Below are 24,188 nucleotides of genomic sequence, written 5' to 3'. Positions count from 1 at the left end.
GCTATTCAAGCCCAGCCTAGCGATGTTTTGGTGAGGAATTCTGCAACCCCGAACCTGATAGAGGGATATGGACATTGCTTAAACTTTAAAGAGTAATTATAAGTAACGAGATACGATCTCGCGGCGTGTATCCTTCGCTCTGACTCGCTAGCGTGAAAACTTGCGCATCGAACACGCACACACACATTCAGCGCGTCTCGAAAATCTCTCGCTTTGTAAAAATCTAGATCTCTTCATCACTAATTAATTATTAACTCGCTAATTATACGACATAATTTATCCAAAATCAATAGGCTTCTGGTCCGAGATATGATGAATGCACATGCAAACGCAGATTCAACCACGCCTTCGTGAGATATCGCGTGCATCTAACAGACAAACAACCAGACAGACAAATAATACCTATCAATACTTACCTATTAAAATTGATAAGTAACTATATAAGCACGTGCTTAGGGCACCAAGCAGAGAGGGGCACGACAGAAATATATATAGCATAATTTTATATAGTCGGTTTTATCGCTGTTATTAGAAAGTTTATCAGACGATTCAGACTTCAAAACGGTCGCTCATTTTTCCTCTTCAAGTATCATATACAGTACACCTTCGTTATTAAAAATAAACACTGAAATTTATTTCTTGGACACGAAATAGACCTATAAGTCGTTTCCTTAACCGTGTTGTTGCATTTTTGTATGGGACCAATTGCATTATGGTTAAATATTTTTGCCGCTACAACTAGGCTATTTATTTTATTTATTTCAAAATTTCTTTGGGCTCCATTGGATTCGTATTCACTCGGAAGTTTCGTGTAGCGACATCATCATAATTAAAAATGTCGCACTATGTGGCGGTTCCGCGATCGCATTTCAACAATCCAGTGGTCAGCGAAGTCGCGAATGTTTTGATAAGTTAGACCGGTCCAAACCCTGGCATGCGGACACATTCCGTGCGGTCCGCAGAACAATTTTAGCGTGTATATATTTGTATATAATGGCAGAACGTTTTTGAGTTATTTTAGCTATTCAAACTGGGGTTGGGATCCCGAAATTCAAACCCTTTTACTGATTCCGATTTCATGAATGATGTTTGGTAAAATCACGGGATTTCAATGCTGTGTCTATAAACGTCAAGACGATGCCAATATGAGAATGGCGTTCAGTGAGCTGTGATCGGTACAATGAGAATTAATTGTCTTGCGAAGACAGGACCAAGCCGATGAGTTGAGTCGCGCTTCTCATCTCAACTCGCACCTTTAACTTGCGTCAGGTAACTCCTAATCTGTATAGACGTATTGTGTCTTTATTTTAATAAGTACATTGCTCTGTTTTCGAGCGTGTGCCATGTGACAACAGTGACGAAACACAGAGCTGACTTAGCGCCACGCAATTCCGTTTTTTTTTTTTAGCTAGGTCCCGAAATCCCAACTTAAGCGGACTTTGTTGTTATTTGACGATAGCACTATGCCTGCTCAAGCTACAAATTTTTAAATTACTCAAATATAACAATTTGCAATAAAATGAGTGTCAAAAGAAAGTTGACATTTGGAAAACTAGGAGAAAACGCATTTTCTTGCCCACCATAACCCTAGGCCTAGACCACAGTGTCTGGTTTGCTTACAACTAATATATATCTGTCACGAGAGAATATAATTTGAAGCGGCAAAATAACTGAAGGCTTTATATATTTTCTTTAATGCTGTTGCTGATGTTATGTCTCCGCCGTTTGGTTTGGGCGAAGAAATTACTATACAGTAAGCATCGAAACAACGTCACATTATGACCTCCCTTTAAACGACATCGCCGGCACGTTAATGTACGAAAACTTAAAATTATTCTTGGCTGCGCAAGTCAATGAGCTAAGATTTGTACGCCAAAGCAGAGAATGCATTGATATAACGCTAAACTTGTACAGGCCGTTATTCTTTCATTGAGTTGTGGGAGGTTTACATTTTTGATGACATTCACGTGCGCGTTTACTCTACAAATATAATGGAATTGCTGGATTCTTTGTATTAAGCTTCTGTCACTGATGCAAAAATGTGTGATCTGAGATGAACACCTCTGTCACGTTTTAAAATAAAAAATAAGTAATTATGCAGTTAGGGTTTCGGGTTAGAAACGATTTGAAAATTTGAATTTCCGGCTGAATCTGCATCCCTCACCTCAACTGAATATTTACTATTTCTATTCAATTCGAGCGTGGGCGGGGTGTTGTTTTGGGGTAGGACTTGGTACAAATGATCCTGAGAATATTACTGTAAACTAGGTATTATACGATGTATGAAGCAAATCCCAATCGTCATTTGCATTCTGCATCTTTGAGATCACGCGTTAGAAGCGTGATCGGCTCGTAACTACAACCTGGAATAATTAAAGTAATCAGTTAATAACGTTTGATTGCAAACAATCAGTTAGCCTTTTTCGTCATATACTTTTGCGCGGGAAGCCACAAGCGACATCGCTTTTAGTCAGTCACGAATGTTCGTAGTAAAATGAGGTTTGATTTTGTGTAGGATGTATGAATAGGCTGACTGTGGGTTATGACAGTGAGTTCGAAACAATATTCAGGTGAGCTAAATGTTCTTTATACCTAGTGTTTTCATTGCTATTATATTGTTCTCATTTTACTATTGTATAAGTGGTAAATTAGAGGTTTTCGGGCCTATACGAATTGAAATTATTAACCAAATACAGAAGTCTAGATTGATGGATGATTCTCTTTTGTATCGAACTCACTAATAGCGGGTTCCATCGTTTCCTCACAAATAGGCCAAACTTAAATGCTATATGGCAATACATAAACTTATCATATTAAGAAAGTTAAACGTAATGCACTGATCTACGTAACTACGTAAGCTGCATTCAACATGGTACGCGTTACATGAATGTAATGCATAACTTTCAAAACTTTTGCAAAAGTAGTGCAAAATCCATGGTTTAATAGAGATTCGCGGTAGCCTTTTTACTTTGATATATTATTGTGTATAGATTGGATCTTTGTACAAAGACCCTACCAACGTTCAAAATAAGATGATTAGTAGGTTAGGAATGCAGATTGCGCTGGAAATTCAAATTTTTCAATCATTCCTAACCCCAAATGAATAATTACTAATATGTCATTTTAAAACGTGGCGGGAGCTTTGTGCAAAAGATCCGATAGATTCAGTCTCGCTGTCCATTGAATATGCTAGCTATAGTTCTGCGATAGTTTATTTATCAATATCTTAACTTTTTTCAGGTGCAGAAATGTTAAAGGTTGAAGATTCAAAGACACAAAGTAACGAACGGGAAATATTACAAGTAAATATTATTTAAACATTTTATTTGACTTTCGACGCTCATTGATTCCTGTATACCACTGTTTAAGTTTAAAATGCTAAACAATTCGATGCGAGCGCACCGCGTCCCGGGTCTTGCGATCAGAGTCAGCATTGTTTGATCGTGTGTTTTTTCTCGAAATTGTGAGATTCAGATTTTGCTCAAGTTTTAATAATTGTAGAAGTCCAAAAAAGTACTATAAATATAATACCTCGTATCAAATTGGTGTACTCTTTGCGACCCCTAAAATTCGTTGCGCGCTTCCCTGCTGGATAGCGAACCCCAGTTTGCGATCCCAACCGTGAACAATGTGATAAGGCTACAAGTTATTGATCAGAGGTAATTAGTCATATACTCCATGAAACAGTTATAAAACTACACTGAGTGTTTTATTGTTGGACACGTTTAGTGGACATAACGATCGTTTCAAAATTTTGTTGTTATTGTTATTTGTCTCCATCATTTTAAATAAATCGCTTTTCTCTTCGAATACTGGACCAATTGCTTCAAAATTTTCAGTGGTTAAATATAAAATATTTCTCCAGAAGGCTATTACTTTTTTTTCGCTATGACGTCATCAAAATTATTGCCATTGGGTGGCGTTTACCCGTTACGTATTTTATTAAAACTTACGTATATTTTTGAAGAAAATATTCAGAAAAGAGTCTTACTTTAAGAATACAAAATGAGGTACAATATGTTACAGTACAATGAGGTACAATATGTTCATTTGTGTAAATGAACTACCTGAAAATGCCATAGTTGGCTCAACGAAATTTAGTTTAATTCAAATTTAGAATTGGCTTACACAAAATCACGACATATATTGATTTTCAGCGTTTTAAAACAAGACAATATATCATTGCACCAAAAGAAATTCGCCAAGTTCCAAGTTTCATCACTGAGTGAGATGGAGACCTATCACGTCGGAAGAGGAAGTATGTAACCAAATCATTTGAAATCTTCCAATTTACATGTCTATAAATAAAGGATATATATATTGTAATTTTTTTTTTCGGGAAATCTACAGACAAATTATTACTTTTAATATATTAAGTATAAGCCTAGTTTTGTTCCGTCTGTCAAATATAATTTTCTATAAATTACAACCTCAAAATTTCATAATAACATGATTCGCTCAACTACCGTTTTATTCTGGCTATTGACTCGTCCAAGTGAATAAGGCGGGGGTAATTTTTTAGAAATAAAATTAGGCTTTTTTCGTTCCCACTCAATAGTCGAGACACAATATTGCCACGCATTGCATTATATGTAGTATTATAACGGCCGTTTCTGTCGCACAATATTCAGTCCATGACAACGACAAGAATTTAAAATGTCTTTCTATTTTAATTCAATTGTGTTCATGGTAACTCGCGGTTGCGTCGACTTACGACAAGATGAAAGCATTAATTTTTCGAATTGCTACGGCAATCTGCGAACATAATAATGTGAGAATATATTGCCCGATTATATTTAGTTTTGATACATATTTTTGCGATCTTGCAAATTTGCTATCGCCGTTAGGAAAATCCTACTTTCTGCTATAAAGTTCCAAAACGTTTCAACTTGATTTAGTACTTATTAAAAATATATTTAAAGTTTATTAGTAGATTAAAAATACATATTCATCGCTTTGCCTTACTATTAAGTTAATTGTGATGATTTTAATTTGCCATTGTGTTGACGAAAAAAAGCAATAATACTCAGAAAATATCAAAGTGGTAAAGGGCCCGATTATATTTTGTTTTGATTCGTATTTTTGTGAATTCGACAAATCTGAGCTGTTTGTGCAACATCTACGGCGCTCCAGTACTGTACGTACCAATGTGGAGACAGTAAGGCAAGGTATCCTAAGAAAAAATGCCCTGGTACGTACGTATACTACGGTATCACCCGAAATTTTGCAATTTGTAATGCTAAAAGAGCCGCGGACAATCAGAAACAAAACTTATGTTGTATCCGTTTTGTTTTTAGTATTTTGTATTGCCGCTTTTCAATTTAGAAAATTTGGGTTGCCACCTTTGACACCTACCAGAAAAAAAATTATTCGTCGTTGTTCGTACTCACGAACTCTATCGAAGCGTGTGTTTTCGTCGGAAATCCGCAAGTGAGTTTTGAAATCCAATCGTTTGATTAAGCGACGCGTGACCTGTTACTAAATTTTCGAATAGTAAATTGCTATTCTAAGAGTTGAATATTCGAATATATGCCAAAATCTACTCATTAACCTGTAATTATTGTCTCGAATAATGTTATGTGTGAATACACTTGCCTTTTATGTTTTATGTAAATTCTAACGTAAATCGTAACTTGGCTGATAGTTAAGTTTCGCAAAAACGTTTTTAGCCCGCAGTGAATTTCTGGCTTGTTGCGGACTCATTCAAACGCTCCGCGGACTCATTTGAGACCGCGGACTCGGGTTGGGAAACGCTGGGAAACTTTAGGTTCTAAAGTATAAGCATAGCTTCTCTGTGCTCCTGTCAAATTTACATTTCCCGTAAACTTAAAACTTAATAATGACATAGTTCGAACAACTATATTTAATTCAAATCAATATTATACAAAATTTACCTACATTTCATTATCTCGTATAAATTTCAGCTTTCTGAAACACTTCTTGAAAGCGGGAAAGACAATCTAAAGATATGCGGAGTTATTCGTCCGATTATGCATCACTGAGAGAGGTGGCTGCCTTGAGTCTAAAGAGCAAGTATGTTATCATAATCTTTTGAATCTTCCTAATTTACATTCATCACCATGATTTACGGATCCCCACAATAAAGTTTGAAATTGTTATCTATTACTATTCCTAAGTAAGTCAAAATTACTTTACTTAATTGAAAGGGTGAACATTTTGAATAGGCTTAATACCAGTCATAAATAAATTTGAATTTTATAGATAAATTAAATATATTAAGAATGTAAACTCAAAAAACATAATATTAAATTTTGGGTCCCTTTTGGTGTTTTTAAAATACTGAAAAAGTCTTAATAACCTACGCGATTACATTTTGGTAGAATCGCCGATAGTTTTCTTCAGCGTGACGTGTTTTTAATAAACAATTTATGTGCTTATTCTCTCTGAATCACAAATTTTCCTTGGCATATGCCTGTATTGCTCTACGAGGCCGACGATAACTTTTTTTTCTTGTGCGGAATTAAGAGTTCAGTGTGCGAAACAAGTTAGAATACTATATTATAAAAATCAGTGGAGAGAAGCTAAGAATAAATGATAAAGAGGTGAATCCGTAGCCAATTTCTTGATTGAAAAGCGGCATTATAAAATATCAAAACTAAAATCTAAAACGGAAAATTTCATCATAAGTTTTGTTTTAGCAGTTTCGTATCAGATTGAAAACGCTTTTTGGACATTGTAAATTTGTGATATGTTAGGATTTCTTTAAAATGTGTACAACTATGCAATATAGTAACTAAAATCGAAACACAGTAAATTGTTCGCGCGATGTACCTTTTGTCTATTTTAAAACTACCGACGGAGCCCAATACGTCTTTTTCTCGGTATGTGGCGATATATAAGATAATTAATGCAAAATATATAAATCAATTTATTTTGCAATATAAATTACAATCGTTCGTATTTTGTCCATATTTTTAAATAATTTTGAGTGCCTAAAAAACAATCAAATTTGACTAACCTCAAAATATGATTCCGTCTACTTATAGTTGGCAGTTTGGGACGTATTTTATGCAGTTTTTAAATAGTGATTTCTCATTTTAATAATCGTAACGAAAATTACTATGATAAGACATTTTAAATGCTTGCACCGGCTATGAATTGAATATTTTACTCCAGAAAAGACTTTTATCCACTGCGATCTAACTCATGTCACATTAGAATTTGGGCTAGTTCTCATATTTCGACGCTACTGATGTCAAATTTTATTAACGATGTTATTACTTCTTTTGACAGTCACAAAATTAGCCAAGTCATTATTTTAATAAGTTATCGAATGGCTCGCGGAGCCCCAAGTTTCTCTCACGGAGCACTTTGAGAACCTCCTCACTAATACCCCAAGGGAGAAATTTTCGTAAGAGTGTTTGAAGTATCGTTGTAAATGTTTAATAGCTGAGTTTTAGGCAGAATATTGTACAATTAGCATCTCTTTGAAAATTGGGTGAGCGTAGTCAGTTTTACTTTGCAACATCATGCACGAGTGAGCGTAGATACACCAAAGAAATTGCTGACTAGCATGACGCAGTATAGCAAGTTAAAAGCACAAAGGGGGAAAACGTTTTTCGCGCTTGAGAAGAATTAATAAAATTTATTGTTGACAAGAGAGTCGTGCTTGAGGAGAACCAATAAAATTTATATTCAACAAAAGAGATAGTTTGATGGTAAGCCACACTACAAACACCACCATACGTATATCTCATTCTGCATGTAAACTTGTGCAAATAATCGTTTCTATAGAGAATTCTCTTTCTAGGGTCCCTTTGGCGACGATCTCGATATTCAAACCAGAAACGTGACAATTTATATGAGCCAATCCTTAGTTTCGTGACGCGATTTTGTTCATATATGTTGAGCTAATACAACAGAGTGGGTCGATATGTTACGTAGAACATAAGCGACTTAGTATTTATGATTAGTCTTTAGAAGCCTATAACGTGTTGGACGGTGACACTTCGCGCTATTACCTTCCTTTGATGTATAACCTGCCAGATATTTTAAATAATTAACAACCCCACCACTGTGAATATGCTTGAAATATATTGCAGTCGACGAAATACCAGTCTACATGCACAAGTGCGATATAGACGAGTTATTGTGCTAAATGAAACGACGAAATTGTGTGGTGATAAAAACAAATGATTGATACCAGTATGGTAGAGATAGACGTGTAAATAATTCTTGCAATGTAGAGGTCCAAATGAATTGATATAGTAATATTGAAGGTTGCTTAAGTTTACGACCAACCCAACAGGCAGGTTAATAACATATTCAATTAAAATATGCAATCAACATAAATTTATGCAAAATAAATCAAACCATATCATTTTACTTAAAGACAAGCAAACAAATCCGCTCATTGCGGCAAGTAAATTAGCACTCCTTAAAAGAACGCCACCTATGCAACATAATAATAGGCTGATTGGAACGATAAACTCTCATTGTTTATCAAATTAAAAGTGAGTAAACTCACGATATTTCAACCAATTTTGAATTTTCCCCGACTGCGGTCCGCGAGACCTCCTCAAAAGTTATTGCAGTCTTTCAACCTCACAATCTTGAACCATCCTACTAGCACCGGTAAAATTTTAAAGTACAGTTGCAAATTGAATCCTTCGGTATTTCGATTCACGTTGAGTTTGGACGCATGAATTTTCATCGTCACACTCCCTCCCTCCATCTCCCTCCCTAGAACTCAATCGATATATCGGTCTGACATTGCGGCCGATATATATCGGTTATATAAAACTAAAAATGTTCGTAAGAATTTTTTTTTAATGTTGATTTTAATGGATAATACGGCTTATAATATAATATGCGGTTTATTGTTTTCAGATTACACATGAAGGGCACCAATTTCTTTAGTGCTTAGGGCACCGAAGGAACATGATCCGCCCCTGCCTGTATGCAGGAATATTAGGTAATAAAGCAAAAGCACCGCGCATAAAAGGAATGAATTCAGAAAAAAAAATGAACAAAAAGCACCTCTCCACATCGGCTAAAATAAAAACAAAGGAATAACAATGAAATGGAATCATCCTCAAATAGCTATGTATTTCATATAGCTCAAATTGAAAAATAATATTTTATGATAGGTGATAAAAATCATTGGATCAAAATTTTTGGAATAAACTATTCAAAAATTATAGCATAACAGATAGACTATTAGTTTTTCGTCTAACGGAAATGGTTAGTTTTTAATATCTCTTGGTTTTCCATTGTTGCTTGTTACAATCACTTCATTTCCGACAGTCAATACATCATTTTCTTTGACCTCATTTTCCCTAAAAGTCATGTTGGCGTCTAATGTTCTTTCTCCGGAGTAGATGGAATATTCGACAACGCCGTATTCATCCAGTAGTTTCTGAACTTTGTCTGTTAGATTCACTTGTTTTGGTTCAGTTACGTGTTTTCAGAGTTTCTAACTTTGATATAAACCTTTTGTTGCAGGACTGATGTATCTTTAAATTGTTTGAAAAATAACTTCAGAATCATTTTTATTCATTATTGAAAATAGTATCATATTCAATTCTATAGTTATTCAAATCTATTTTTATGAATACAAAAAGATAGTTTTAGGACAACATTTAGCGCTCACTAAAATGTAGAATATGATATTAACCTTCTTGTTGAGATCCAGAAACCTCGTTCTGATATTGCAGCATATGGTGCTGGGATCCAACTATAAAAAGTTTATTTGTTCAAAAAGATTGTAAGGTAATGAAATAATAACAATAAATTCTGATTCCAAAACAATTTGATAGTCGCATTTTCAATATTCAATAAGATGAAGTAGACGACTTTACTTGTCAAAAGTGAAACAATGCGATTTAATTATGCCAATTTCGTAGTCAGCTTCAATATTTCTTTGGGAAATGTTGGAAGTCATACTACCAACTAACTACCAAGCGTCAAGCGGTTTATATAAATATATGTTTGTATAATTTCATACCGCTCGTACAATGTTTGCGAATTAAAACATTCGCGTGAGGTAGTGCGTTCAGTAAACTAAGGCTATTGACCTTCCTGATTTTTCAGCAAAATACGGAACAATAATACAAATTATGCTATTAAAAATATAAAAATACATACCTTGTATTCTAGCGTTACCCCTTTCAGTTATAACTGCTGTCCCCTTGTTAATATCAATGCCCTTAGCGTCACCGTTTGCAACTGTGTAACATAAATTGGCGAGTTTTATATGCCTGTGTTTGGCTGATATAGAGTATTTTTTTTGAGTAAAATTTTCTGAGTGTGGATGGATATTGTTTTTTTTCTGCATCTCATCTCAATTATTCAGAATTTGGTAAATAATAAATCAAAATGCATATTGAGTTATTCTTACCCACGGAAATAATCGCATTGCCCTCTCTTGTCATTACCAATTCGCTTCCGTTTCTCACTGTTATCCCAGTTGCTTTGGCTAAATTTTAATTTAATTATTACAATTAGTTATTTGAGTTGGAATAAAATATATAGACCAATATAAAATGAATCTTTGAAGCTGAATGGATTTTTAACAATATACAATCTTTAGATGTATTTTACTAATTGCTATATTATTATTAACTTTTGTTTAATGCTTCTACTGCATGTGTAGCTCATTCTAAGCATTCACCCTGTTCAATACTGAGTAGCGCTGGGCATTCCGAATCGAATATTCGAATCGATTCGAATAGGTATCGAATCGGTTCGGAGCAAAATTTCGAATCGCCGCCATCTTTTTTTTTTATTTCCGCGGATGGTCGAAGTAAATTTCTCAATTTTTTTTTATTGAAGCCATATTTTTTCAACGCAATTCTGACATATGACTCTTTTCTGTAGTGAGTTATTGATGTAAACGTGTTTTTATTGTGTGTGAACGCTCAGCAAACTGCATGAGTAATGTATTTTATGTTTAGAATAATTTATGTGTCTGGAGTACCTAATACAATAAGAAAATACAACAATTTCATATCTCCTTAGGGACCTAAGTATTCGAGATTCGATTCGAAAAACATATTCGATTCGATTCTGAAACCATCAGGTATTCGGAAATGCCCAGCCCTAATACTAAGTTTTTAATACACAAAAAATCATTAGATTATCATATGAAAAACCTTGTTTCTGATTTCTAGAAGCCTCAGTTTGGCCTCGCGGTGGTTGTTCCAGATTTTCAACTGAAATATAAACAAAACGAAATTATTCATAAAAAACTTGCTAAATTGATTCGGTAACTACGTATTGAATGTTCCAATTCCTAACGTCTAATGTGAAAAAACGCATAAATAACTTCAAATAGAAAAATCATTTTAAACTATCTTATGTTCATCATTCTAAATTTGTTTCTTTTCAATAGTTTGCTTTTTCCTCCAGAAAACAATTGCACTTAACACAGAACTCCCCTCTGATAGAAGCACTGGCTTTCTCCGTTATATTCGCTTTTCCTCCATTTTCAAGAAGTATTCCATGTGCTTCGTTGCCGTTGGTTGAAACTTTTTCATGAAATTATATAATATATTTAGTTCTATTAGAGTAATATATATACAACTCTCACGTGATATATATTTCAGTTTGGATTTGAGAACAATATAACGATGCCCGGACTAATAGGTGTCGCTTTGTATTTATTATTTGTATTTACACTACTCTTGCGTGTATGTCGCTAGATTGTATTATCACAATTCTCCCAAGCTTGAGACCCGATTTTAGAGTATCTCATCGTATATTTCAACTTGTAGTCTATGTCACAAGGTGAGATTAGACACGTGGTACATTTATGTCTCTTCTTGTAAACCTCATTCAAATTGTTGGCAACTTTCTTGAATTTATATAATGTCTTTCCTATCATGGCATTGTGTAATTAAAATAAATTATCAAAATATATAATGTGTATGATGATCATTAATATACTGGTATACAGATTAATATCAGACTAAAAAAAAATATTTTTTTATGATATTACCAACTTCCATCTTCATATTTCCTTCTCGTGTCAGCTATAGAGTTCCCTCGCCAGACACCTTCATACCAATTAATTTTCCTTGTTAAAAAGAGTAATAGTTATATAACGAGGTTACTATTCAGGTACGAGGTCAGGTTGAATCATACAAATTTCAATTCATTGTGAATTTTTTGATTAAAGTTTGTTTGTCTTTTCTATCTAAACTAAAAATCATGTTTTTGAAATAAAATATTATCTTCATACCAGCAAAGATATGTAGAAACTAAGGCATGTTGAGCAAAACTACCAAAAATAAAAAATAAATAACTAATTATCTGTTTCATAATTATGATAGAAAATTCTAGCGTATTGTACTGAAAAATAATAAGATCTTAAATATCCTAACCTTTTGTATCCTGGTTCGCCATTTCTGTTTTGTTACCTTTTTATTTTAATTTTTTTTTTAAATTTATAAATCGTTAATTAATTTTGCGTCACGTTTGCGCTGAAATGAGAATGAATTAATTTATCTTCAACGCAATATATTGTATACAATCAAATAGATAGACAGTATGCGTATTCTCTCGATCGGGCCTCAAAGAAAACTTGAAATTTTTTGCATGTAGATTGTAGATAGATATCTGTTCCGTTTATAACAACAGTTCGACAATACAAATATCAGACACAGGAGCGAACAAACCAGAACGTTTAATCCACAGACATTGAAATCAGCATTTGTTTTATTTTTGACAATTATATTGATATATACTGATGAAAAATAGCTTTTTGATTCTTCCCAAAGCTCAAACTCCATTTCAAGGATGACTTGTCGCTCGCAAGTCCATTCCCAGGTGACTTGTTCAAAATATAAATAACATATATTAATCTATTCATATTTTTCTTTTAGAATTTCTGCCTAATGCAATCACGTTATATAATTCCCTCAATCTGTTCGGGTATGAGTTCGACAAAATCAAACTAAGGCGTTGACCTGGCCTTGCTCGAGTCGTTGGACCTGTCGTGGTTGGCTTATATAGATTCATAAGAGGAAGAAGAAAGCTGCTTATTTAACTTGAAATAGCACGTAGGTATTCACCGAGAAAGGTAGCTTTATATAGGTATTGCTTGTGCAAGCACAAGTGCGTTACCACGTGGGTATTTACCGAGAGAGGGAGCAATATCATTTTTCGTTAATTGTTTCCGCAAAATAGTTAATTTGATGGCGTTTGCTGTTGCCTTCAGAGTCTATTATATCCACGTTGTGGCTCATTCCATTTTTGTAAACGTTATCAAAGTGTCTTTTCTATTTTTCCAATTTGATTAAGGATATATCGCATCTAATTAGTTTCGTTTTTATAAAATCCTACAAAATGTTGGGTTTAATAACATACAACTGTTTTGTCAATTTGCCAATAAAATTTGCCAATTTTAGTATGATACAATCATATATCACGCAAAGTACATCATCAAAGTACGTATGTATGCATTTTTGATGTAATCATCTTCTTTTTTTTAATTTAAAACGTTTTAACACAACAGGTAAAACAAATCGAGAACGCAAAAGATTTATAATTGGCGATTTGCAGTTTCTAGGTTATCATTGATTGTTTACAACTTCCAGCTTTGTGTTGCTTAATTTTTTTTTAGTAGAAACTCGTGGCCTTACATGAGACGAGAATAGCCTACTTATCTGTTCATAGCAAACATTATACTCACAAACATCGCAATTTGTTCATTTTGGATTTCTCAAAGAGTGATCATCATCACTCGAAACGGCGCATTCTTTACATGACAGTATGTGGCATTTCGAATAGAATATATTGTCAGTTTCGAATGCATGACCTTGATTTCTTTAGTTTTATTGATTCTCCCAAGTAGGATGACGTTGAAAAAAGAAGTAATATTATTTCTTAAAATTGGTTGTGAACCATTTGTATATATTCACTTTAGTTTATAACAACAGTGTCAAGTTAAAATGCTTATTCTTCTTTATTTATTTTCATTGGTAACTATATATACAACAACGTTAAAAATTAAATTAATATTGCTTCTTTATTGTTGTAGTCTATTTGTTTGTTTCGCTTCCATATGTCCACACAACATTATAACGTTTTGGTTCCTGTTGAATTACTGTCGATAATTCATTGGCTTTAAGATAGCTAGTGTCACAAGACAATTCACAATGTACACTCAATGGTGTAATAGTGTAACAATGGGATCTCATTCCATGTTTTAAAATTGACACAATAGATACGATGACGATATCTGATCCAAGTCAAACAGAACGAGTTATTTTTAGGGTATATCCCTACCTATTTTCCCTCGATCGATTGCTCGAAAATCTTCAAATAAAGTTAGTTCCCATTACCTACGCGGTGTTTAAAACCTGATTGTAAGAGCTATCTATACAAATTAGGGATATGCCCTTGTTGACACATCCAGCCTGGCGCTTCCACAACTGCTCTTAATATATTTCACCATATTTAAAACTAGCTTCAAGCTTTTAAATGATGAAATATTATTTTCAATTTCTCTTTTTCAGCCAAGAACTATACAAATCAAAAAATAAACCAACTGATTATTTGTATAACCCTGTAAAAATCAGTTTTAAAGCTAATAATTAATCGCCTAGTTTGCCAGTCCTAAAATTACGGATATCCTTTATATATTTTTGGTAATTCAATGTTATCCAGTAGGTCTAGATATCAAAATATGCCTCAAACTTTTCAGTTCCTCATTTTATATATATATATAATTGATCGAACCTGTTAAAATAGCCAATGTGTATTTACTGAGGGAGACGGTATCGTTTACTCTCATTGTTTGTGCAAGCACTTCAATTTGATGGCGTTTGCTGCTGCTTTTGAAGTCTATCAGATCTTCGCTGTGGCCCATGTCATGTTTTGTGAACGGCATTGAGGTATCAGTTAATCAGGTAATCAGGTAATCAGTCAAATTAATCCTAACTTGCACTTATTATTAATTATTTTTAAAAAATTGTACAAAATTTCATTTTTATACAATATACCTTAACGCAAAAATCTAATTACAGGTTGTCACATAAATGATTGAATGATGTAAAAATTCTCTTTTTGGCCACAACATTTCAGTCCGTGAATCTTAATACTTGTTTCCTCTATTTAGTAATATTGTCTGTATTTTGTTAACATCCCCACAAATATACGATTGAATGACATTGAATTAGAGCTCGATCAGCCCAATATAAACATCCGAAACTCAACGCGCCATACGCCTTGCCTATTTCACAAGCCAAGCGTGCCTTTGCACTATGTTGGTGACATTGTTAGTATCTCTTTCAAATACAGGACTGATTCCAAATTTAAATAATATTTTCAAAGTATAACATTTTAAAATATCTCAATAGTGCAAAAGAGAAGGCGCGCGTACGCATAGGGGTAGACAACCGCTAAAACGATACCTGTGACCATTTCGTGTCCCACGAATATGGAAAAACAATCGCATACGATATTCGAAAACCCATCATTGTACAAATGCTGCTACAAATAAAACCTCTTAATCGCCAGAAAAATTTTATTACAAACAAAAATAAAATTGAGATTGACACAAAACATTAAAAGACTAAAAGTATTAATCAATCATAGAATCACAAAACATTATGACCAAATTTCTTCAACTAATTGCAAAATTCAAGCTTAAAATTCAGTTAGGCAACTTATCGTCACCGCCCGTTTTGGAATGGAAATACAGTGATACTGTCGATCCCCAGTTGTGGCAAAAACATAGCCTACTGGTCCGAATACGTCATTGTGGGAATTTTAAAATTATTAGCCAAAGCCAGGGTATCCTAAATTTGAATTCACGAAGAGCGCAGTATTGTGTTGTTTATAACCCTTGAGTTTCGATTCACGAGTCATCTCCAGTTCCAGCAAATTCTAAACACCGCGTAGTCGAGTCAAGGCATAGTAAATTCTATAAAAAAAAACAAGCCGGTAGGCGCCCAGGATTTTCTGCTAACGGTTGACGCCTTCGCTCAAGCAACCGGTTGGAGCCAAATGGCTGGAATCGCGCGGATCCATAACGGTAGTGGGATTCAAGGAGATGGTTACCGATACTGCCAGTTCATTTAAACACTGCACGTTTTGTAGACATTCTTGAGTATGTGGTATACCAGGGGTCGGCAACCTACGGCCCGCGGACCGGATCCGGCCCGCGGAGCACTATAATCCGGCCCGCGACGCTTCACTGAATTATAGTAACAAAACATCCGTTTTTACGAATATATTCTTTAGATTAATTATAATTAAGCAAATGGCAACAAAGCACAGAAAAGTTGATGCTAAGTGCAAAGGGTTCAATGGCGCTGAAAATATTCAAATGAAATTTTATGAGATGCAATGAGGAAATAAATCTATATTCTATTCGAGAGATGTATCACAGCTTGATTTTTATTATAAAAAGTACCATCCGTTCGGTTTTTCAACTTTCTAAATATATGTTTGGCCCGCCAATGACTTGCAACCTCAATAGCGTTCTTCGAATTTCAATTTTCGACTTGGTTGACGGGAAAACGGCGATATCAGCAAAATCATCGCGCATAAAAGGAATGAATTCAGAGGAGTAATTAAACAAAGAGCACTTCTTCACACCCGTCAAAGTAAAAACCAAAAAATAATATTAAAATGGAATCATCCCCAACTAGCTTCGCTGTTTTCATAGCTCAAATTAAAAATGATTGTTTATGATATAATAGGGGATAGATGTCCCTATCTGAGTGTCCATACTTCCGTATTATTATAGTAAATACGTTAGCAGAGCAAACCCCAATCCAACTTCTCAGAGTTCAATAAGCACACAATAGATTGTAACGCCAAGATTCGTCGTATATTGTAAAGTAGCACGATCGAATTGAATACAAAACTGATATATTTAAATATATACCCGTTATACGGTTGAAATCAAGATCAGTATTAAAAAACATGAAAATCCCCTATTCTCAACTTTCGAACTGAGGTCGGAAATATGTCACAGATCGGCCGGTATAAAAAACGTTTGATACAAAGAATCATTGCTAAGACTTGTCGCTTGACGCGCTAAATCACCACCAGGATTGAATTTACACTATTAATACAAATGGTTAATTGACACGATAAATCTTAGTTACAGTCCACATTCGCTACATTATGTTATCGAGCTTTTTAAAACAAAATTGGATAAATTTTCTTGGAATGAACTGTACATATAGCATGGCAGATAAATTATTAGTTTTTCGTCTAACGTAAAGGTTATTATTTTAAATTTCGTTGTTGTCCGTTGTTGCTTGTTACAACCACCTCTTTTTCGACCATCAATACATCATTTTCTTTGACCTCATTCTCGCCAAAAGTTATGTTGGCGTCCAATGATTTTTCAACGATTCTAATTTTGATACGATTTTTTTGTGGTGCGACCAATGCATCTTTAAATTGAGAAAATAATATTATCTTTAGAACCAATTATTTTATTGATTCTATACCTTCTCTATTTACCTCTACTTGAAAGTGAAATTTTATATATATCGTTAAGATAACGTTTTGTTGCCACTAAAAATATATATACATAATGTTTGAGTTACCTTTCTGTTGAGTTCCGGAAACATCGCTTTGATTTTGCGATACCTTTTCTTGGCGTCCAACTAGAAAACAATTTATCTCTTTAAAAAATCAATGCACACGAAAATTGGCTAGTAGATTGGATGCCACAAATATTATACAAAAAAGTACTTGTTTTTGCTATATTTGTTAGATCAGTGATCTTTCGCGAGCTTCTTCGGAGTGTTGCGCGCGACAGGGATCGAAATTGCTTAAATCGGCCGTACTTCGGCGCCTCTGGGTCGCATATTTGTCTGTCAACTGGCGACAAACAGGCGGGCAGGCATGGCTATCTAAACAGATGCGCATGCCTCGTGTCAGTGTGGGAAACATGGCATTTTCGTCAACCGTTTAATATCGTTGACCGCCGGCCTAATTCTTTATATGCCATGTCCACAGCTAACTTTTTAATTTTACCATTCATAAATTTTTTCAAAACCACCCTTCTCAATGAATTCGTGGCTTTCAATGGAAGCTTCAAAAGAAGACGTGATAAGCCGGTTGTGCAAGTTGATCCATCACACAATTCTATTATTATCAATTTTACCTTCTAATTCTTGGTGTTCTGAGAGGCGAGATAAATATCGTAGTTTGAGAAACGCGCTATTAGATCATTGTTTTCAAAGGAGTACATAACTACTGAACAAAGGATTTTATCTTTTCCTATTTTTTTTTTAAATAAGGTACAATAATACAATTTACGAAATAAAAATACATTACAGTGAATTTTAGCGTTATCCTCTTCAGATATATCTGCTGTTCCATCGTTAAAAACTCCTTCGACCCAACACTCGCTGTTTGGAACTGTTGTAATATAGATTAGCAAATTTTATGTAACTGTGTTGGTTCGATAAAGTATTTTTATTTTGGGAGTAAATCCAAACATGGGTGGAAATCGTTTCTTTTCATACGAATGTTAAGTTCAGATGTTAAGTATATTAGATAAATCAAATAGTATAATGAATTAATTTTACCAACGGAAAGAATCGCATTGTCCTTTCTTGTCATATCCAGTTTGCATCCTTCCCCAACTTTTATTCCTGTTGCTCTTCCTGGAATTCAAATTAGACTTTCGAAAAAAAAACGTATGTGCAGGGTGAATCAAAAAACAAAACCCATAAATTTCTCAAATATTTCTACGAAAATATAGTTCATTTTTCAAGTTTATTTACACTTGAACTTCTGTTCGTGCACCCAAACGTTACAGAAATCTGACACGTTTTGCACAAACGTTATGTTCTCCCTAGGTCGAGACCAGGGGTGGACAAGGTTTTTGAAGCAGGGGTCAAAAATTTTCTCCACCTAGACTGGCGGGCCATGTTAGTGTGACGTAAAAATTTACATTTTATGAACAATATTTACAGTGTTACAAAGCAAAGATGAAAAACAATGTGCCTCGTGCCAAAATCAAATTTAACCGCAATCTCAACAAATTCCTTGAGCTATTTTTAGCTAAACATCAACATTTTATTTCAGTTTGGTTATGACAGCATCAGGCAGGCCAGGTTGAACGAGTCGGTGTTGAAGAAAGACTGCTGCATTGTTGCTAAAAATTGTCAATCATTTGCACACACTACTCTTTGTGTATTTCTTTGATTTTTTGCTGAAATTGCATGTTTGAGATCGCCCTGATACGCATTGTCCTACGAATACCCTTATAATTTAAAAGGTGGGGGTTCAAGTCCGATAAATGAATGCCCACATCTACCAAGTAAGTAATACTAAGTAAAATACAAAACTTCCTCGACGCGTGACGTTCCGTATCAGCGTTTGCGCTTTTTCATTTTCGTCTTCAAACCAATACGGACCGATCATGCCATGTTGCTATTGACGTGTACTGGTAGCAGAAACTGCGCTTCAGCAGAAAACCAATAAAAACATTCACAATTTTGCGCAATGGATGCGAGTCTTTTTCTAATGTCAAAGAAGCAATTTTGAACATATTCTGGAAGAAACATAACTTTTGTACAAAGCGTCATAGATTTCTGAAACTTTTGGGAGTAAGAAGTTCAAGCGCGAACAGAATTAAATTATGAAATATATGAGTTACGTTTTTTGGAGGGTCACATTGTAATTGAGCCAACAGCAGTCAAAGATGATAGGATCATAAAAAAAGAATTTCGCCAACATAGTATCAAAATATGGAAATTTCTTGAATTTTTAACGATCTACAATCTCTAGCTGTGTTTTATTAGTCGGCATAAAATTACATTATTAAACAACTTTTTGCAATTCTTCATCTCTATATGTAAGATAATTTAATACTAAGTTTTTAATATATTCCGGTAGGACATCATTATTCTTTAGCTAATGAGATTTACAACCTTTTTGCTGATTTGTGGGAGCCTCCATTTGGCCTTGCGATGTTTGTCTTGAATTTCCAACTAAAAAGTTAACAATATGTAATTGAATCATAAAAACTGCCTGGGTGATTTCGTAACTACCTTCTGAAATTTCGTGTTCCAATTTGTAACGTTGTCTATTAAATGCGAAAGAAGATTAAATGACTCCAAATAAGAAAATCATATGTAAATATTTTATGTTTTTCCTACTGAAAATATTTCTTTCGACCTTTTTTCTTTTTCTCCAACCGGCAATTACATAACACAACTTATAAAGCAGAACTAACCTTCCATACAAGCATTGTCCTTTTCCGTTATGTTCGCTTCTCCTCCATTTTCAAGAAGTATTCCAATTGCTTCATTGCCTTTAGTGGCGTCTTTTTATATTGAATAATATAATATACTTAGTTAAAATAATGGATTATTGCATTATGTATAAAACATTTACATCATATTTTAGTTTGGTTTTGGGAACAATGTAAGACCTAGAATGCTAATATGTGTCTTGCATTTATCGCTGTATTATTTCTATTTCCGCTACTTTTGTCACAATGTCGCCGGTGTATATTGTCACAAATCTCTCAAGCCTAACTCTCTTTTTCAAAGGATCTCATCGTGTTTTTTCACTTATATTTTATGTGATAAGCTGAGATTACCCATGTGGTACATTTATGCCTCTTGTTTCATACCGAATCTAAAGTTTTGCAAACATTTCCGAATTTCTGCCCTGTGTTTTTAAGTCTTGTATTGTAAATGTTTCATCCTGTACCGAATGTGGAATATAACTATGGATTTTTATGTTATTTAACACCGTTTATTAATATCGTGTTGAATTCAAATAAAATAGGTCATTTCAACAATCTCCCTGATGGTGATTTATCGTAGCAAGGCTTTGCTCTCCATGCTTCTTTGAATCAGCGTTATTTGTATCGACCAATTTGTTAAGTGTTTTCGGCCTCCGTCCGAGAGTTGAGTATATAGTGTTTTTCATGCTTTGTGTTGCTTACATATTTCGATTTCAACCGTATAGCTGGTATTGAGATTTAAGTGTATATTTCAATATATCTGTTTGGATTCAATTCAAACATGCAACTTTACAACACAAACGTTGGGCAATATATTATATTGTGTGCTTATAGACTGCTTTGAGGAGTGAGTTTGGGGGTTTACTCCGCTAACGTATGTATAATAATATGAGACACGCAGATAGGGACATTCTCCTCTATAATACCATGGGGAAGTTCTAAATAAATTATATAACATAATTATGATGCGCATTCATTTAATCTTCTGCAGATGAATATCAGACTCAAAATTCAATTTTATGATATTACCAACTACCATCCTCGCATTGCCTCCTCTGGTCATCGTCAGTTTTCCTCTGTTACGAACCAATACACCCATTGCTTTTCCTGGATATAAAGGGTATTATACATATAACGAGATTACAATTCAGGTACGAGGTCAAGATGAATTGCAACAAATTCAATCCATTTCAAAGTTTTTGAATAAAATTTGTCTGACTTTTGTAACTAAACTTGAATCCTACAAACAAAGCTTTATTCGTAAGTAAGAATCCTGTTGAATATTAATATTATTATAAGAAGTGTTATCAATCTGTTGAGTAAAATACTCAAAAAGGGAAAGTGAATAACTATCCCAATCATATATTTGAGAATTCAACCCCAAAATAATAATATCATAAATAATCTAACCTTCTGCATTCTGGTTATCCATTTCTGTTTTGTTATCTTTTTATTATAATAATTATAAATCGTTAATTAATTTTGCGAGAAATTTGCGCTGAAACGAGAATGAATTAATAGATCGTCAAGTATATTATATACAAATTTTGTACACAACCAAACAGATAGCCAGTTTGCATATTCTCATTGTCGGGTTTCAAAGTAAACTTTATATTATATGTCATGTAGATCGATATCTGTTCCGTTTATGACAAAAGTCCGACAATAAAAATTTGCCTTTTGTTGATTATATAGATATATACTCATCCAAAATAACTTTTTTATCCTTGCCGACGCTCAAACACCATTCAGGCATAACTTATTGTCTAAAAGCCCATTCTACGATAACTGGTCCAAAATATAAATAACATATAAACTATTTATTTTTTTCTTTTAGAATTCCTTCCTGATTTATCACGTTATTTAATTTCAATAATCTGTTCGGGTAAGCGTTCGATAAACTCAAAGGACACCGTTGACGGATACTCCCGTAGTATGTGTACCAGGTTAGAGTTTCTTATTTTAGTTCTATTACGAGTTCGGGGACTGTCTGTATTAGCCAAGTGAATATCCCCCTGCTCACAGGTTTCAGTCTTTCTACACAACTTGATGTAAAATAGGCGAACAAAATTAGTAACCTCCATATTGGTACACTTACTTCTGAGGCGCCCGTTGACGTGTCCTTACATCTCGACAGTTTCTTGATTTTACCGAGATCGTGGTTGGCTTATATAGATTCATAAGAGGAAGGAGAATTTTTTTTCAATTGAAATAGCACATGGGTATTCACCGAGGTACGTAGCTGTATGTATCCGTGGCCGAGTGTCGGGCAGTATTTTAGCCGACGATAAATTAATAAGGAAGTTGCCACACGTGGTGAAGCCAAAAACTGCAACCTTTTTCACATCGGATGACGCCGTCAACCTTCTCTAAACAACATTCTCTGGATTAAATTAGCTATGTCGCTGATATTTAGTTCATAGGCTTGTTCAAAAAAAAGTACCAATCAATTTTTTAGCATGCGACTAGTAGATGTATGTGCGTCACTTGGGGAATGTGTGTGTCCGCGCACACGACAATCGACGCCGAACCCAGGGGCGGACGCTTTCCATAATTTGGGGGAAAGGGGGCAAACTTGGATTGCCAACTAAAAAAAGCACGGCGCCGTGTATCGTTACCTACCAATAACCTTTCGTTGTCACTCACTAAAGTATTAGCGTGTGATTTTATTACTCATATATCCAGTAAGTAGGCCGATTAGCTTGGGCACGGAACCTGAGCGTCGCTCAACCGATCCCTTGAATTCCGAGAGATTACCCAAGGCTCCTGCTAAAAAAACAGAAACGACAAATTTGTGAAGTCGTATTTGGGTATTGTTTCAATTCTTAGTTTCACATGAAGCGCACCAACACCGTTTCGTAAAATCAGAAACGTCAAACAAGTTAACAAATTATTATGCGAAATTTTTCCCGAAGAATTTTTACCAAGGTATAATTATTTGACTAGTGGGAAAGATTGCCGCTTTATTAAATCATCATTTGAACTCAAAATATCATTCAGAATTCACGCAATGACTTTGCAGGGTTTTATTCACTATTTCATACGAAAATAGAACAGGCACAACAAAAAAGTAAAATCATAAGAAGGTCAACTATCGTCTTATAAATATCCACATTCCGGCGGCAGAAATGATAATATTTTTATGTTAAATTGGGCACTTAATTTACAAGCGGTGACGAGAAAGAACAAAGCCTGTGCAAAAAATATAAATGGATATGTAGGCTACATGTACACGAGGTGGTGTAATAGTGAAACAATGGGATAACATTTCATGGTTTGATTTGACACAAAAGATACAATGACGAAATTTGATCCAAGTCGAACAGAAAAATTTAGGGTTCTTTTTAGGGTATATCCTTTCCTACCTGTGTTCCCCCGGTAGATTGCTCGAAAATTTTCAAATAAACTTAGTTCCCATTAGCTACACAGGTGTTTGTTACCTGATCGCAAGTATGTCTATACAAATTAGTATGTCCTTGTTGACACATCCAGACTGGCGCTCCCGCGCCTGCTTTTAATATATTTCACTCAATATAGAACTAGCTTCAAGCTTTTAAATGATGAAATAAAATTTTTAATTTCCACTTGTCAGTCACGACTCACGAGCTACACTGATCACCAGAGGAAATAAGAACAACAACAACATAATACCGAAAACGATCCATAGGTCCACTGATCCAATAACTGATTAATTGCATAGCTTCGTAAAATTCAATTTTTAAACTAACTATTATTTGCGCAGTTTCTTATTTCCCATTCCCAAAATTACGGATGTCCTACATGTCTTCCCATAAATTCAATGTTATCTAGTAGGCTAGATTATCTCTATATGTCTATGAGTTGGCTGTATATGGAATGCATGTTTGATGTAATAATCTACTTTTTTTAATTTCAAATATTTCATGCACTTCATTGCAACGCAACAGGTAACCAAAAATCGAGGACGCAAAAGTTTCATAATTAGTGATTCGCAGTTGCCAGGTTATAATTGATT

The 24,188-nt window shown here is 34.4% G+C and overlaps 2 protein-coding genes and 1 long non-coding RNA gene across 5 annotated transcripts; 1 reads left to right on the top strand and 2 right to left on the bottom strand.

The window, feature by feature from the left end:
* Positions 1-2,448: 2,448 nt before the first annotated feature.
* LOC120335945 (uncharacterized) lies at positions 2,449-15,344 on the top strand. Of its 2 annotated transcripts, XR_005568734.2 has the most exons (6): positions 2,449-2,570; positions 3,241-3,302; positions 4,158-4,258; positions 5,925-6,033; positions 8,851-8,935; positions 12,846-15,344. It is a non-coding gene; the product is annotated as an uncharacterized LOC120335945 (long non-coding RNA). The 2 variants fall into 2 exon arrangements; XR_005568732.2 differs by lacking the exon at positions 8,851-8,935.
* On the bottom strand, positions 8,825-12,422 carry LOC120335923 (uncharacterized). Of its 2 annotated transcripts, XM_078109682.1 has the most exons (8): positions 12,345-12,421; positions 11,960-12,037; positions 11,402-11,489; positions 11,115-11,176; positions 10,361-10,438; positions 10,108-10,188; positions 9,638-9,697; positions 8,826-9,476 (listed from the first exon to the last, which is right to left on the bottom strand). In XM_078109682.1, the coding sequence occupies exons 2-8, from the start codon at positions 11,973-11,975 to the stop codon at positions 9,418-9,420; spliced, it is 444 nt and encodes a 147-aa protein (XP_077965808.1). In that variant the 5' UTR covers positions 11,976-12,037; positions 12,345-12,421; the 3' UTR covers positions 8,826-9,417. The 2 variants fall into 2 exon arrangements, with proteins under 2 accessions (XP_077965809.1, XP_077965808.1); XM_078109683.1 differs by lacking the exon at positions 10,361-10,438 and having other exon boundaries at positions 8,825-9,476; positions 12,345-12,422.
* A 1,435-nt stretch (positions 15,345-16,779) lies between the features above and the next one.
* On the bottom strand, positions 16,780-21,747 carry LOC120335928 (uncharacterized). The gene is made up of 8 exons (XM_039403554.2): positions 21,605-21,747; positions 21,224-21,301; positions 20,177-20,266; positions 19,872-19,931; positions 18,522-18,599; positions 18,268-18,351; positions 17,532-17,591; positions 16,780-17,375 (listed from the first exon to the last, which is right to left on the bottom strand). Exons 1-8 carry the CDS (start codon positions 21,624-21,626, stop codon positions 17,206-17,208), a joined length of 642 nt encoding a protein of 213 aa, XP_039259488.2. The 5' UTR covers positions 21,627-21,747; the 3' UTR covers positions 16,780-17,205.
* Positions 21,748-24,188: the final 2,441 nt, after the last annotated feature.

Source organism: Styela clava, chromosome 2, assembly GCF_964204865.1.
Source record: "Styela clava chromosome 2, kaStyClav1.hap1.2, whole genome shotgun sequence".
NCBI classification, from domain to species: Eukaryota; Metazoa; Chordata; class Ascidiacea; order Stolidobranchia; family Styelidae; genus Styela; species Styela clava.
The sequence above is the reverse complement of the archived record's forward strand: the minus strand, read 5'-3'. Positions and strand labels throughout refer to the sequence as shown.